Source organism: Ochlerotatus camptorhynchus, unplaced genomic scaffold, assembly GCF_037179485.1.
Source record: "Ochlerotatus camptorhynchus isolate MF236.1 unplaced genomic scaffold, CSIRO-AGI_Acam_v1.1 ptg000038l, whole genome shotgun sequence".
Taxonomy (NCBI): Eukaryota; Metazoa; Arthropoda; class Insecta; order Diptera; family Culicidae; genus Ochlerotatus; species Ochlerotatus camptorhynchus.
In genome coordinates, this window is record NW_027040529.1 from 308,888 (window position 1) to 325,979 (window position 17,092).

Consider the following 17,092-nt stretch of genomic DNA (forward strand, 5'->3'; position numbering starts at 1 on the left):
TAATGTTGATGCTCGGCTTTGAATGTTGGGAGAGTAATAACGAAAAAAAAAATTATCTTCCAGAATCTCGAATAACTTGGGAAAAAAGTTCGTGTACTCAGAAAACTTAACTATCTGTCTACCGTTCGCAGGGGGTAACAAAACAGCTTCATCACTAACATGAACGGATTATTCCTAAGTAAAGCAAGTCACAGTTCGTCAGTAGTTTCTTATCGCAACCAATCTCCACTACACCTAGCTAGCGAGTATTATACTACTGTAGCAGTAAACTTTCGCCGTGTCGTCAATAGCTGATAGCAGTAAGTAAAACTAAGGTAGCAGACGCAGGAATTCGGATTGATAGTGTGTAATGCAATGCAGCAAGAAAACGAATGACGTGTTTATTTTTTAATACAATGAAATAAATATCGGTTTATTAATATGTGTATGCTTTTTTGTCTTATGTGCGTACAAACAACTTTCTTTTTCACATTATCATTCATCAGTAATAACAATCGAATACAGGTATGGGTTCACATTTTTTTTCTTCTCTTATTCTTTGATATACAAGTATATATATTAAAAATTTCAATAATATTCAAAGTAGACTATGTTGTTCGTTTTGCTCATTCGCGCTGGTTAATATGTCTATAAAAACGTTTCCTTCATTTGTATGCAAGCCAAAAACGGTGTGTAAATTATGTGTGAACGAACGTGGATTTTATACGGAGTTCTTCAACAAAATCAATATTTAAGACGGTTAAATAAGATAGGAAAGTTTGAGAGAAGAAAGTAGAACACAGTGCGTACAACGTGCAGTTATGGGGCGATGTTGCATTGGGTGCAAATGTTTGCTTATCGTGTATGTGATCGTTGTGGTTGGTAATAGATGAATGAATGATGCTGGGCATTCCAGCTTGTATGCAAGTCAGTCAATGGTGACGAAATCGATGAGTAATAAAAGGTATGGGTACAATATTCATTCGTTTATTTCCACTAAAATGAGCCTCCCATATTTTTGTTTCTTTACATTGGCCTTTATAATGGTTAGAGCATTTTTGGAAGAACATGCACATAAATACACATATTTGCTTTATTTAAAGATTAGCTTATTTACACTTAGATTAGTGGTGATTCGTTTTACTTTTTGGTAGCGAGAAAGGAAACTTTTCAATAAAGAAAATACTATCTATTAATAGAAAAGAAGAGTTATTCAACACTCTGACATGGGCGACGTTATAGGAATCACTTCGAGTAGTGAGAAAGCCGAAGAGTATATGTTTCGCACTAGTACCCAGAGGTGACATTTACAGAAGCACAGAGTTTCGAAAGGAGGGAAGATTAGGAAGTAATAAAAATTTCACAATTTTTGGTAACTTCGCGGCTCAACCGGGAAACAGCTCGCGAGAAGAGTAAAAACACTTTAGTAGAGATTGATTTTTCTAGTGATCGTTTTGCGACACATGTGACAAATTTTGAGCGTTTCGGCGCACTTTGAACAGGCTCCGTGTCCGCAGAGAAAGACAACATTGCGACGGCGTTCCATGCAGATGCTGCAGCAATGCGTTTCTTCGATTTCCATTATTTTACTTTCGAGGTAGCGGAGTCGGTCGGCGGAAGGCTGCCGATTGTCCTTGGGGTTGAACAACTGTTTTCCAGTAACGGTAACACGCCTCTCAATGTACACACCGCAGGATAGACACTTTTTCATACGGATGCCACATTCTTCACACGAGATTTGATGCTGACAGGGATCGAAGATGATTAACATCATGACTTCATTACACACGATACATTCCTGAGGAAGATTGGTTATGACTGACGGGCTGGTAGAAAGGACTGCCACCGGGGAAGCGGTTGGATTTTTGTCCGAGTACTGTCGTCGGCTGATATGCTTTGATGAACTGCTGCCGCAGTTGCCACCGCCGCCGGACTCCGGTGTAACCGCCATGGTGGGCGATAAGGCTCGATTTGGTGATTGGAAACGTGCTGGGCTATCTAAAGGGGTTACACTGGGACCGGAGGCTTCGCTGGGTGCTATTGGTTCGATGTTCATTCGTTTAGAATCTTCTTCTTGTGCTGTTACATTCGGATGATGACTCGGAATGGGTGGTGGTGTTGCACCGGCAGCCTCTCGATTATGTCCTCGATTCCTACGAGCAGGTGTCGGAGGATTAGACTGACATAAACCGCTAGTGCCTGGGCTTGCTGCTCCCTCCTGCAGTACTGCGGAATTATTGACCTCAGTTTCATCCAGATTGTTACTGGCCAAGCTCATTACTTCCAAGTTGGACTGTACGTGAATGATTGGCGGCGAATCGTCATCTTCCTCGCGAGAATTATTCAGCGATCGATCCGTAGCAGGAGGACCAGCAGCTGCTGCCTTCTCTTTAGCGATCCTAGCTCTCTCATATCCAATAATAATATCCTTGACCTGTTGACTAGGGATCCAATCCAACACCCTCGCGCCTTTGTAGTTCACATCAAGCGGACAACTTTCTTTCGCCAGAAAACACAACAGTGCGTACATCAGCCGATTCTCAATGACCACCGCTGCCAGCGACTGGAACATCTCAAAAATTTTCGGCGAATCCGTTGCTGTAACATCCTGCACCAGATTGGCTTTCTTGATGATGCACAGATGCATAGCATTATCGCCGTCTTCATCCTTGGCAGCAATGTTGCATTTCAACTCAACTAGCTTCTCGATGGCAGCCGTGTGACCCTGGGAAACGGCCAGCAAGAAAGGCGTCTGTCTTCTATTGTTTCTAATATCGATATCCGCCTGTCCTTCCTTGACCAGAACTTCCACCACCTTCGAATGTCCATTCAAAGCAGCCAAGTGCAGAGCAGAAAATCCATCATCTTTCCGGACATTTACCAATTGCCGCGCCAGCCGGATAATGTTTCTGGCAGCGTGGACATTTCCCTTCAGTGAAGCATGATGTAATGCATTAAACCCTCGCTTGTTTCTTATGGTCAAGTCCAGCGTAGAACAAGCACACAACAGTTCCACAACTTCGGTATTCTCTTTCCCAATAGCATCATGCAGCGCCGTGTCCCCATAAGCATCCTGCACATTTACATTCGCTCCAAACTCCAGCAAAACTTTGACACAGTGCGGCGGTTTCTTGTGTGCTGAGATGTGCAATGCTGAACAGTGCGACGAATTCAGCACATCGATGTTGGCATTATGTTGCAGTAGGATGCGCATGATCTCCGGCTGGTTTCCGAATGCTGCGTAGTGCAACGTAGAATCACCTTCCTTGTCCACTACGTTCACATTGGAACCGAGTGCCAGCAGATGCTTGACCAGATCCACATGGCCCTGGTGGGCAGCTACTTGAAGGCAAGTTTTGCCCCCGCTAACGCAGTCCACCTCCTCCGGATTGGCACTGAAAGAAAGGCGAAATAATGTTATTCGTTAGTATGACAAATGTTTCTCACCAAGTTATGCTTTTACCTAAGATAATTTTGCACAAAGTCCATGTTTCCTTGAGCGGCTTCTCGGACAAGCCGATCGGCAGCTGATGTTCCCGACAGTCCCGACAGAGGTGTTATGTGATGCTCGTTCGTGCGCTGATTACTCAGGTCCATCATGCTGTTCGAACGTTCGGTTGCCGTCGCCTGCGATATCAACGAACGTTCCAATTTGACACATTTGGGGTTCACCGTCCAAGCCAAATCATCATCCAATTGCTGGACCCTCAAGTCACCGTCCCCGTATATTTTGATCACCTTACCCGACTTCCCCAGCACGTTATGCATAGTCTCCACCCATTCGCCGTGACCCTTTTGCAGTTGCTGCATTTTGGCAGCATCCGTGATGAAGGTAACAATGTCTCCTACATTAAAACTATAGATCTTGATGAGGGCCGCCGGATGGAACGTCCACCGGTTGGCACAACCCTCATACTGTACCCGAATATCACCCTTGTCCGTGATCCTATGTACAATGCCAATCTTCGACAGATATTCGGCCATCCGCGGATTCCAGCCACCGTGCCCTTGCTGCAAAACCATGAGTCTTTCTTCCGGGATGGCCACCTGGACGCGATCTCCAACGTTGAAATGTGAGCGCACCGGAGGTGAAACCGGTTGCTGCTCTTCCGGTTGACCTACAAAATAATTCGTATGACAACATCTTCCTTTTGAATCATCTAACCGACCGCATCACTTACCCAATACCGGCATATGCTCTTTGTAGTAATATCCTCCGACAGCTGCCTGTACGTAGCGTAGATCCACGTTCCCCTTGTGTCCCAGCCGATACACGTTTGTCGATCCGGATTGCCAAGATACGTTTGCTACACTTCGACAGGATTCGTTATCCCATCCACGAATTTCCATAACACGTCCAGTTTTGTTCGGTCCTCCGTCCTGGTTATTCCATTCCCAGTCCGGGCCTCGTACGACGCGTGCTCCGACGAAGATACCTTTCAGCTGTACCTTGAGCGCACCCTTGCGTGGCGGAACACGAACTCTGCGGGACGAGATAGACATTAAACAGAGGTCATAAATTATTCATTCAGATCAGACCCAACCCACCCAAAATCAAAACTTCACACTTTTCCCTCACATTGTCCGGAATCTGCAATTGCACGGACGTTGATTTGAAAAGAGAAAATCCTTTGCAACAGACAATGAAAACCCTTGCTACTGAAAATGGAAAACAACCGCCAAAGGTAACGAAGCGAAACGATCGGCAACTAGGTAACTTACTGCTAGATAATAAACGCGTGATCGCCGACTGTGCAGAGCAGCAAGTTTATAAAACACACAGGAGCGCTCGCTTGTCTGCCCAACTAAAACGTGAGGAATGATTCGATGGAAGGTAAACTTTCTTCGTTTAAGTGTGCTATGGGCGATCGAGAGCCGGATGTTTATCACATCGCATCGTAGGTATATTTGATGGGAATTCTCTTGATTGCGCAGTAGGAGCAGCAAAAGAGCAAGTTTGGCAAGTTTTTGTGAATCACATCGGGGAAAATCCCAAAACCGAGTTTATATATATGTATGCTGTGGCGGAAGAACAATCGGTTGGTATTCCCGTAACGAAGATGAACCCATGTAAACCATTATGAAATCTTGCAACGTAATGGCGAGGATCTGAAAAATGAATGGGCTTGATTAATTAGTAATTTGGGGGCTGTTCATTAACTACGTAGACTCTTTTTTTTTGATTCTTGACTTTCCCCCTCTTCCCCCTGCGTAGACAATTTTTGAAATGTGTATGGGCCGTGGATAATTGTCACCCCCCCTAAACTGAACAGCCCCTTAAGGGAGAACGATAAAAAGGAAAATAACAAAAAAATGGAGCTGTGCCTGAGTTGTGACCACATTATTGACGTAAGAATTCACAGCAAAAACAATGTTTAAATCGATCAACGCAATTCAAGCTCAATCAAATATTGATGTGATTGCAAAATGCAGATGCAGTAGAGCAGTTGCAGGCCAACTAACGAATTGATCAGACTCGACCTTTTCGGATTTGCATAGAACTTTACCTCATTGTTTATGGGTTATCATTAGGGTGCAAAACGCAACTTGACCTCATCAAGCGAGAACAAACCTTTTTTCGTTCCATTTTGGATCCTAAGCAACTGTGAAAAATTTGGGGTCTTAAGGGTCCTGTGCACCACCAGCGGTGCAAAGGGCCAACGTCAAAGACTTCCATCCTGGGCGGCTGCTCGCTTTTGCCTTGACCTAGGCCCAAGTCAGATTCCTAACGACTTGCTTAATTTCCTTATTGAGGCTCCGCCGCCATGAGCCCCTGGGTCTGCCTCTGCTGCGATGTCCTGCCGGATTCCAATCCAGCGCTTGCTTGCAGATTTCGTTTCCGCCCCGTCGAAGTGTGTGGCCGACCCACCTCCACTTTCGCTCTCGAATTTCTGTTGCTATCGGCTTCTGATGACATCGACGATGGAGTTCGGCATTCGAGATCCAGTTGTGAGGCCACAAGGCACGAATTGTATACCGCAGGCATCGGTTGATGAAGACCTGCAGTTTTTGAGTGTTTTCCGCTGGCGTATAACGGTATAACAACACAGATTTCACGTTCGAGTTGAAAATTCGGATTTTGGTGCGTTGACTTATCTGGTTGGATCTCCATACGTTTCGTAAACTCGCAAAGGCAGCCCTAGCCTTCTTGATTCGTGCACCTATGTCGCTCTTGGTCCCGCCGTCCGACGCTATTTGGCTGCCAAGATATTGGAAACTTTCGACCTTCTCCACTGCTTGCCACGCTACCGTAAAGTTGGAAGGGTTGCCCGTGTTTATATCCAACAATTTGGTCTTGTTGACGTTGATGGTGAGACCCGCCGCAGAGGAGCGTTCGGCTAGATCATTGAGCTTACTCTGCATATCAGAGCGCTGTTGTGCTAGTAGAGCAACATCATCAGCCAAATCGAAGTCGTTGAGATGCTCCATGGTGATAGGCTGCCAAAGCAGCCCACGGTTCGGTACACGGTCAATTGTCATGCCACCATGATCTCGTCGATTACGATGAGAAACAGTAGCGGTGATAGTATACATCCTTGTCTCACACCAGCGACTACCCGGATAGGGTCGGACAAGACTCCGTTATGCAGAACTCTGCACGTGAAAGCCTCATACTGCGCTTCGATGAGGTTGACGATTTCATCCGGGACTCCCTTGTGTCTCAGGGCGCCCCACAGATTCTCGTGGTTGAGACGGTTGAAAGCTTTTTCGTAGTCAATGAATACCAAATAAAGCGACTCTTGGAATTCATTGACCTGCTCCAGGATGATGCGGAGCGTGACAATATGGTCCACACAAGATCTTCCGGCACGGAATCCTGCCTGCTGCCGTCGGAGATTCGCGTCGATCTTCTCCTGTATCCGATTCAGGATAACTTTGCACAGAACTTTGAGAACAATACACAGTAACATGATGTCTCGTCAATTGTCGCACACAGTCAGATCCCCCTTCTTTGGGACCTTCACTAAGATGCCCTGCATCCAGTCGGCCGGAAAAGTCGCGGTGTCCCAGATATTACAGAATAGTTGATGCAACATTTGTGCGAATAGCATGAGATCAGCTTTGAGCATCTCTGCTGATATGCGATCGACCCCTGGAGCCTTGTCGGATTTCATGCTTCGGATAGCTGCTTCAATCTCCTGCAGTAATGGGGCCTCGGAATTGACGCGAGTGATGCGCCGCACCCTAGGCGGATCATGCCGAGATGTTGATGGCTGGTTGGCCGTCGAAACTTGAAGAAGTTGTTCGAAGTGCTTAAACCATCGTTTCAGCTGGTCAGTGGGGTCGGTTAGCAATTGTCCAGTCGTGTCCTTCACTGGCATCCTCGGGTTCATCCATGCTCGGCGTCGTGAGATATCGTAGAGGAGGCGTATATCGCCAGTGTTTGCGGCTTTCTCCCCTTCGTCAGCCAGGGAGTTCACCCACGCTCTCTTGTCCTGTCTGCAAGAGCGCTTGACTTCCTTCTCTAGAGCCGAGTACCGTTGACGGGCTTCGTTCTTGGTTCCTCTGGTTCTCGCCCGCTCTATCACGGCTTTTGCTTCTCTACGCTCCTCAATCTTCCGCCAGGTTTCATCTGTGATCCACTCTTTCCTCTGGGTGCGCAGCTCACCCAAGTTGTTCTCGCTTGTTTCTATAAAGGTATTCTTGATGGCCGTCCATTGTTCTTCTACGCTGCCACCTTCTGGAACGTCCGCAGCTCAAGTCTCAAGTTCTTCAACAAAAGACCTTTTCAAAGCTGGATCTTCAGTCGGCGTGTGTTGAACCGCCGCCTGAGTCTCTCCTCCCGTCGCTGGATCCGCGCAATGCGTAGATAAGAAGATGAGAGTAAAGAGTTGATAGTTCCGGCAGTATATATATTGGTGTCATCCCTAGAATCCTTTAAAATACTCTTAAAATTTACTTTGAACTATTTAAAGTTCTTAATCATCCTTGAAAGACTTTTGAAAATGTATCACATACAAATAGCTTTGGAAGCACTTTGACTATATGTTTAGTATTACTTCTGCGTGAAGTCAACGATTTACGTAGTTGAAGATGCTAATTTCAAATAGCAGACTAAAGTGGTAATTTTTATACGATAGATAGAGCTAGGACAACTTTTAAGGAAGGTACAAATCGTTTTTTTTCATCTCTCTTCACCAAACTCCCCCTTTGGAGAGGGATGGTAAGGGGTAACCCTCCCCCCCGCTGTTCCTCGTTGACCGTTGTTAACAGCAGAGGAATTTGTACCTGGTCGGAAACGTGGAGCGTTTCCTACCTGTCACTTAGAACGAGATTGTAGGATCGCTTTGCGAGTCTTACATTCCCAAAAATTGGATTTGTGGTTTTCACCACAATTTGAACATTTAAATTTCTTAGGATCTTCCTTCACAGGACAGTCGTCCTTTGCGTGAGAGGAATCACCACAATTCATGCATTTAGCTGGCATGTAGCAATTTTTAGTTCCGTGACCCCATCCCTGGCACTTACGGCACTGGGTGCACAGTCTTCCTGAAGTGTTCCCACTTCACTCGGACGTGGAGCATAAGGCTAGCTTTTTCTAAGGCCTTAAGGTTGTTAAGCAGCTCACCAGACTTGAAGTGAACTAAATAAAAATCATTAGAAATCCCGTTGCGCGAATCGCCAGGACGGGATTTCATTTTCATTTTGATTAGTTGGAGTGGCACAACTCCAAGTAATTTTGCCAGTTCATTTTTGATCTGATCCAGGGATTCACCACTGGGCAGTCCTTTCATGACAACGTAAAAAATTTGTGCTGCTTCTCAGTAATATACTTGAGAAGACGTTCAATTTGAAGTGAAAACTTAACTTTCATGAAGTTCAAAAGTTCCATGCGAAGAGCATGAAAATTCGGAAGTGGTTATCACAATATGGTGAATCTTTTCCTTTTTGGCATTAAGCCGGGAAAGTTTACTAGAATTTTTCTTGGATGATGGATCATTCTCATCATCCGTGAGCAAATCAAACTGATTACTCAAATTAATTCCATCAGAAGGGGGATCAAGAGCTTGCCCCTTTCTTTTGCGCTTAGGCGCCATGGCGACAGTAAATTTTTATCCAAATCGACAACTCAGCAAATTACTATAAGAATCTGAAGGATCGAAGAGGAATTTTCCAAATCGATATCCAAGAAGGATTACCTCGGGTAGGGTCCAAACAATGATCGAAGAGAAATAAGAGTTGAACAAGGTAGACATTTTACAGGTTGGGCCTACTTCTAATCGTCGATTCTCTTCATCGTTCTTCTCTTTACATTGCTATAGGTAATCGAAACAATTCAAGCTGGATATTGCAATAGGTCCTAAGTAACATTGACAAGATTATCTTCGTCGACTTTCTACTTGACTCCACTCGGCCCAGGTATTTTCAAGTTTTTATCTTGCATCTAATACGACATTTACAATAAACGGTTATGTGCTCTAGTTATTAACGCTAATGATTTTCTGCAAAGTTGTAGCTGATAAAAATTCCCATAAGAATAGCAATAGAATTTGTTAATAGTACAACATGTAAAAAGGCTAGAAGACAATGAACAAAAAGTTTTGTTTTCCTATAGTAATTTCCATATAAACTTCAAATGGTTTGTGCCAAGTCAGTTTCTAAATAAATGAGTTCAAATTTTGGGAGGCTAATCAGGGCCCAATTTAGAACCGTTTGAGCACTGTGGAGTGAAAATTTCAAATTTTGCATCAGTGTAATGCTCACTGTCGAATTTGTTATCTGTGATAGATATAGAAGTCACTTTTTTTCCCACTACTGATGTGCCCCGTGTTCTTATGACAAATTATACATGTGCGTCTACAAAACGCGAACGACATCTTTAAAAAAAAACAGCAATATTTAGCAATTTTGTTTAGCTCAATCGGTAGATAAAAGATGTGCCGAGAACTTATTGGAGGGATATTATATATTCGAGATCATCCCGATCAACTCCGGAGTGATTTGGGATTTGGGCGTAACTGCTTTTGTACACAAACACGTCAATCACTGATTTCCCGCGAATAAAAACTCAGCCTAGAAAACTAACAACACACTCATGTAGAGGAATGATTCCTGTGTCATTTGGAATTTCGAGGCGAGTAATTCGTTATGGAGGAAGCAGCAGATTTTGGGCACCACAGATTGTTCGCGAGATTGAGCTTTTATTCGCAAGAAATCAGCGATTGACATATTTCTTTACAATAGCAATTACACCCAAATCTCGAAGTTCTCCGGAACTACGAAATGTTGCATAAGATTGGTGCAAAATTGTGCACTCCCTTTTTTGTGTGTGCATTCTTTTTTAGCGTTTTGAAGTTGAATCGCTGAGGAAATCTTATTTCTGATCAATCTCAGTAGTGTTAACTACCCCATTTCCGGCCTATTAAGCACAACCCGCACTTAGTCTTTCTTAATCTAGCGCAGTTTAGCACCAAACGGAATGTTATTATTACTGATGGCTTCCAAATTTATTTACCTTTCCGTACGTACCGTAAGATTTGATAAAGAGAAACCAATCGTTGAGGTATTGTCATAAGTCTAAAGGGCCACCCACATTAGATCCGTTTGCGTTGCGTTGACGTAAATTTGACAGTTAGATAATAGATTTAGCTGTCACTTTGCCGCAACGCATCCGATCCGGATCTAAGTGCGTGGGCCTTAACACTGCTTCTTGACGCCAAACTCGGCCTACGGATTCTAAACTCGGCCTAACGCATTGAAACGTAATTGAAACGCCAATGAATTCACTTCGGCCTATCGGATGAAGATAAAAATTGATTCGGTCGGAGCGCTTCTTTTGTTTTTTGGGAATAATAGGTGCAAAACTTCATACCACGCGTTCTCATTGACTTCGTTCGGTAGCTTATTAACTAAAGTATCGTACCAAACGCATAATTGACTTGTTAACAGTGCAATCATGGATTTATTTGAAGTTTTCTGCTCGATAGGCCCAAAATGGGCGATTAGGCCGAAGTAGTTCTCTACCATACCACATAAAAATTTCAAGAGCACAAATATCAGCTCTTACGAAACTTATAACAAAGAAACTGGAACTTCACGTTGGCTGCAGTGCATTACACAAGGAGTTTCAATTTCATGAGTGAAGTCACAACCGTCCAAGATTGATGCCCTAGAAATCTTGAAGTGATAGAGAATATCAGCCATCATGACGGTCATTGTTGGACGCTTCAATGAGTCACCTGAAGAAAGCCTTAGGTGGCGGCCAGGGTAGACGCAACGCGATGCGACTCACGCAAGAAATAATAATAAATAATAAGATTCACCTTACTCATATCTGACTGTATTTTAGGAACCAAATGTAATAGAATATGTATTCGCATTTTTATGAGGTCCTGAATTTAATAAAAAAAATGACTAAGTAGGACATCCAAAATATGTACATAGGACCGAAATCATAGGTTACTTCTACTGTATTTTAAATCAATATCTAGAAAAATGCACGACAATTTCACTACACAGCTGACCGTAGTTCTACGTAAACCATGCGGTCGTGTCTTGTACACAACCCCATTTTTTTTTTTGCAAGACGATGCGCCGGCGCACAAGAGCATCGCAACCACGACTGCAATCAATGACTTACGGCTCCAATTGCTTCCGCATCCACCGTATTCACCCGATTTGGCTCCCTCAGACTATTATCTCTTCCCAAACCTCAAAAGATGGCTCATCAATAAAAAAAAAATCAACTCACGTGAGGAAATCATCGACGCCGCGGAGGAGTATTTTGCAGTATTTCGGGATCATGAAGTTGGAAAATCGCTGGAATAAGTGTATCGAGCTAAAAGGGGACTATATTGAATAAAAAAAAGCATTAACAAAAAATTAATCCCAAGGAGGTAACTTTTCACCCCACTTATAGCATTTGCTGATTCTTCAGTAAATTAGGTAGATTCCTTGTTATTTCGGTAATATCCATTACAGAAAATTATTTTTAAGTATGTACATGAAGAAATTCATAATGACTGGAACTCTCGTTTAAACAAATCAAAACATCCGATAAACTACCTATAATCGCATATCAGTCCCATATCGAAAAAGTAGGCATTGAGAAAATGGCACTCAAAGTTACGAACTGCAATTCCCATGTAACTATTTGATAAATCACAGTAAATTAATTGATAAGTATTTCATGTTAAAATCAGTTGCAATGAAGCTTGCATGTTTTGTAATATAAGCGAAATATATGACAATTCAAAAAGCAGAACTGTAACTTGCAACTGATATGCGAATACTTTACTTGATGGGATAGACTGACTTGATGTTGTTTTCACATTTTTCATAATCAAAGTGTGTAGTTTTGTGACATAATATGAGGATTGATGCCAATTTATAGTGGATAGTGTTATCTCAAAATTGACAAAAATCTATATGGGATAGGATTATACGCAGTATAATGGACCGATCGTAAGTGTAATATGGCCTACGGTGAAAAACGCAGCCTTTAAGGCGAACGATAGTCGTAACATGGTTGACGAGGTTTTATCATTGTAATTTTTGATACCAAATGAAAAAGTATCATTGGCAGGACCGGAAATCGAAACTTTCATCCAGTAGGCAAACAAGTATGTTCACAAATATAATCTGCTAATACCTAGTAACATTTCCAGCTGTCTTCAGTGACACAGCCCTTGATCACGTATTTTCGACAGTAAGCAATTCAACATGCTATCGCTACTATGTTTAAAGACCTTTCAAAGAAACACCTAGTTTACAGCAGCAATTATCACTATTCCGACTTAAAAACTCTTAAACAAACAAAACTACTCAAGCACTCATATCAACAGTGTCCCACTAACACGGTAAAATAATGCATCTGCAAATGATAAATCAACTTACCCAACAGAATTCGCCGTCTGGTACCGGATGAACGAGTGTTCTAGATCGTGGGCGTCGTTTCCGTAGCATGTGGCACAAAGATCATAGTTGGAACAGTCCGCACACCGGAACCGAATGCCGGCGATTCCCGGTTTGTTACACCCGTCACAGATAATATTCGGATGTTTCACCCCGATCTGGGCATTGTCCACCACTATCAGATCGTACTGCTTCTGATAACCAACTCGATAGTTGGTCCGATGACCCGAGTCCCAATTCACTACCACTGTCTTCTCCGGAGAATGAGTCGAACCGGAACGGCCTATCTCGCACAACGTTCCAACGTGTCCTTCACCGTCATCTAGAAGTGGAAGAACGGAAAGAGGTTCGTACCGTTACAATTTATTCACACGGTCACTGATTTATATTGTATATCGATAAACGACAACTGGAAAACCACAACGTTAACGGGAAAATGATAAATACACACAGGGAAAACCCCAGAAAATCCGCGAGTAACCGCGAACGACGCAGCAATGACAAAGCTTACAGCGATGCGCGACCGATTCGCTCCACGGCACAAACTAGATTAACATTTTCTTAAACCAATCCCTCTTTCGAGGCATCATCATCGGATAGCACCGACTAAGAAAATGTTCTCTCGAGTGCTACACCATCATGATGTATATGGCGGAGTGTGAACGAACCCAATTCTGGTTGCACACGCAGCAGAGGGACCGCTAGCTTAGCTGAGCATCATCATTGGGGAAATTGCTTCCTCCAACCCAACAATCAACCGCGGCGATGTACCGTGCAAGTACGGGCATTCTCGTCTGCTATGTACCTACTCTTCTACAGTCTTCCTTCCTTTGGTGGCATCATCACCAGCATCACCAACCGAGAGAGGCAGCACAGCACCCTCGTCGATTCCCGTTTTGTTGTACCCCGGCTGGTTGTATTGAGTGAGTGTTGTGTTGTGTGGCTCACAAAAAAAAAGAGCAACACTTCCGATCCCTTCGCTTTTACGATCTTGCCGACTGGAAACGACTTACATCGTACGGAAGACTGAGCTACGTTAGGCTGATATATGATCTTTAGATCGAATTCCATAAAACCGCCAAGTTATCACCGTAAACGAACTGATTCATCGCCAAAGAAATCAGCAATGGATATCGACAGTTCAAGCAGACTAATATTTCTTATTTCCCGATAAAATCCCGGGCTGCCACTCCAAAGACCCCCTATTCTCGCTACGTTTTTGCCTCCCATCCTGTTTAGGCCTGCAGCCGATTCGGTTTGATTTCATTTGACTGTTCGTCTGGCTGGGTCCAGATTTAATTTTCCATTTGCTTTTGTATATATATATATATATTTTACTCCTTGGAGGATATAGAAGTCTCCATAGGCCGCAATAAAGCATGAAAACAAAAATACAAACACTCTCAACGCAAACCATATGCCGTCTTTTTTTTTTTTTTTTTTTAATCTTTATTTTAGAGATTTTTAGCCTGAGGCTAGTTCATCTCTTCCATATGCCGTCGCTTATTCCCTGAACCTTGCAAGTGTACACAAATATGCTTAACACGGTCGGTTGCATTGGCGCGAGCTGGGATCTTCCCCAAGGGCTTAACGTTCTACTAAGTGGAGATGACTTATCCAAATAACAATATAACCAGAAAAAAAACGATTGCACATCCTCCATATGGGAGAGTCGTTGATAATGAGCCAGAGCCATAGGAACAAAGCATATTGCAGGGTTGCTTTCGCTCACTTGCTATAAAAATTGTTTTTCAGAATTATGAAATCATTAGACGTTATAATGATAATTATTACTGGTAAGTTATGAAAAGAGGGCGTAAATAGTGTTTTTGACTCAAAACCCCTGTCAATTTCGTTTTCAGAGCGTCACAAGCGATTTTATGATTCATAAAGCTCGATTCAAAGTAAATCTGGACGCACGGTTTAAAACATCACCGCGCCCCTGGTGGTTGGAACAAAAAACGTTTGACAGGCATTTGTTGATGTTTCATTGACGAAGAAATTGGTGAAAAGTCTTTCTCGATTGATCGACACATCCCGAAATTACGGATCATGGAACTTGAGAAAAGAAAATTAATTGTGCACAAACATCTAGAGAACCCTTCGTGGTCTGCCTAAAAAATAGCAAAAGTGTTAAAATTGCCAAAGTCAACGGTGAGCCTTGTAATCAAACGTTACAAGGATACTCTGAGTTTGGATAGAGCACAGTGCATCTATCATAAAAGTGGCACTAGGGACAAAGAGCTGAGGAGAAAGGTGTTGAGGTACGTGAAAAGCAACCCAGGTGTCTCCATACGTAATTTGGCAAAGAAATACGATTCCAACATTTCCACCGTGCGTAACATCCTTTCAAGAGAAGGATATAAGTCTTTTTGTGCCAGTAATCATCCGAATTGCTCCCTGAAACAAAATTTAGTGTAGTTGAAGATGCTAATTTCAAATAACAGACTGTAGTGGTAATTTTTTATACGATACATGGAGTAGATGAAAGCATAGAGTTGATAGTTCCGTTTGAGTACGGCAGTGTGAAGATTGTATATAGATATTAAAATAGCGAGCTAGGACAACTTTTAAGGAAGGTACAAATCGGTTTTTTCATCTCTCTTTACCAAACTCCCCCTTTGGAGAGGGATGGTGAGGGGTGTCCCCCCCCCCCCCCCCCCCCGCCACCACTGGCAAAAAGAGATGAAAACCGACCCGCTCAAGTACCAACTGTGTGTTTGAAACAGTTCTACCGATTTTTTACCGCACTTCAGTTGTTATTTGAAGGAAGGCATCCAGTCGTAGGTTTTCCGTACTCTAACGGAACTATCAACTCTATGCTTTCATCTACTCCATCTATCGTATAAAAATTACCACTACAGTCTGTTATTTGAAATTAGCATCTTCAACTATGTAAATCGTTGACTTCACGTAGAAGTAATACTAAAACATATAGTCAAAGTAAAATTTAGTGGCCAAAAAGCGAGCACGATTACTATACGAACGAGTTTTGACGAAATTTGATGGCTGTATTTTAATGGATGACGAAACATATGTCAAAATGGATTATAAACAAATCCCCGGACGAAAATTTTACCTGGCAACTGGTCGTGGGGATGTCCCTTCCCGGTATAAATTTGTTTTTGCTGATAAGTTTGCTCGGAAACTAATAATTTGAATCTGCAGTTGTGGCCTTAAAACCAAGGTTTTCATCACATCTCACACAAGACGTCGAAGGTTTACATCAAAGAGTGTCTGAAAAAGCGGATTTTACCCTTAATTCGGCAACACAAGACCAACGTTATGTTTTGGCCGAATTTAGCTAGCTGCCACTACTCTTATGAGGTACTAGAATGGTATGCTACAAACAATGCTAATTTCGTCGCCAAAGAGATTAATCCTCGGAATTACCCTGAGTTCAGACCGATCGAAAAATATTGGGCAATTGTCAAGCGAAAACTTCGAGGATGCGGTAAAGAAGTGACAAATGCGTTTAAAGTGGAATAAGTTCGCCGGTACAGTGTCACCAGCGACTGTGCAGACCATGATGGCATCGATCACAAGTAAAGTGCGACAGTTCGCTCGAAACGGTGAAATGTAATAACTAATAACTAATGTAATATCTTTTATATATCGTTTGAAAGTTGAATAAATACCCTTTTGTTTGACGTTTTGATCAAAACTGTATGTTGTTTAATTCTTGAGTTATGATTACTTGAATGCGTCTAAATTGACTTTGAATCGGGCTTTATGCGATCACTCAGAGTGAGCGGTCACGAATCGTAAAATCGTTTATTGTCACGCTCTGAAAGTACTATTGACAGGTTTTATGTGTCTATCACATACTTTACGACCTCTTCTTGTAACATACGAGAAATAATTATCATTATAACGTCTACTAAAACACACAAAAAAGGATAAATTGATCCTGGATTCCACTTAATTTATGTTTGTATCCATGACAGCAACGGCATGTTTTAATGCATTCCACTAACAACCCAATTTCATTACTTCATATCCATCTTCATAATTCCGAAAAACACTTTTTCGTTACGTTATTACAAAAACATAAACACTTAAAAATGATGACACATGTGTTTCTTGTCTTTAGGCCCCCTCTCAAAGGATCATATCATTCGAGCAGCTTAAAAGGCCGTTTCCTACCACTCAAACTTTACCACGGAGCAATATCATGTGATTCTTTCTTCTAGAACCTTAATAAAATAGGGCGATGTTTATGCTTGACAAATCTGCTTCATTTTTTTTTATTTCGCTG

At 42.6% G+C, this 17,092-nt stretch overlaps 1 protein-coding gene across 1 annotated transcript in view; it reads right to left on the reverse strand.

Moving 5' to 3' along the window:
• Positions 1-379: 379 nt before the first annotated feature.
• mib2 (mind bomb 2) overlaps positions 380-17,092 on the reverse strand; it is a 103,535-nt gene continuing 86,822 nt past the window's right edge. Inside the window, exons 3-6 of the mRNA XM_065234616.1 lie at positions 12,817-13,156; positions 4,161-4,462; positions 3,443-4,097; positions 380-3,374 (exon numbers count right to left, since the gene is read on the reverse strand). Of these exons, the coding sequence (XP_065090688.1) occupies positions 1,403-3,374; positions 3,443-4,097; positions 4,161-4,462; positions 12,817-13,156 (3,269 nt within the window). The 3' untranslated portion in view covers positions 380-1,402. The remainder of the gene's footprint in view (positions 3,375-3,442; positions 4,098-4,160; positions 4,463-12,816; positions 13,157-17,092) is intronic.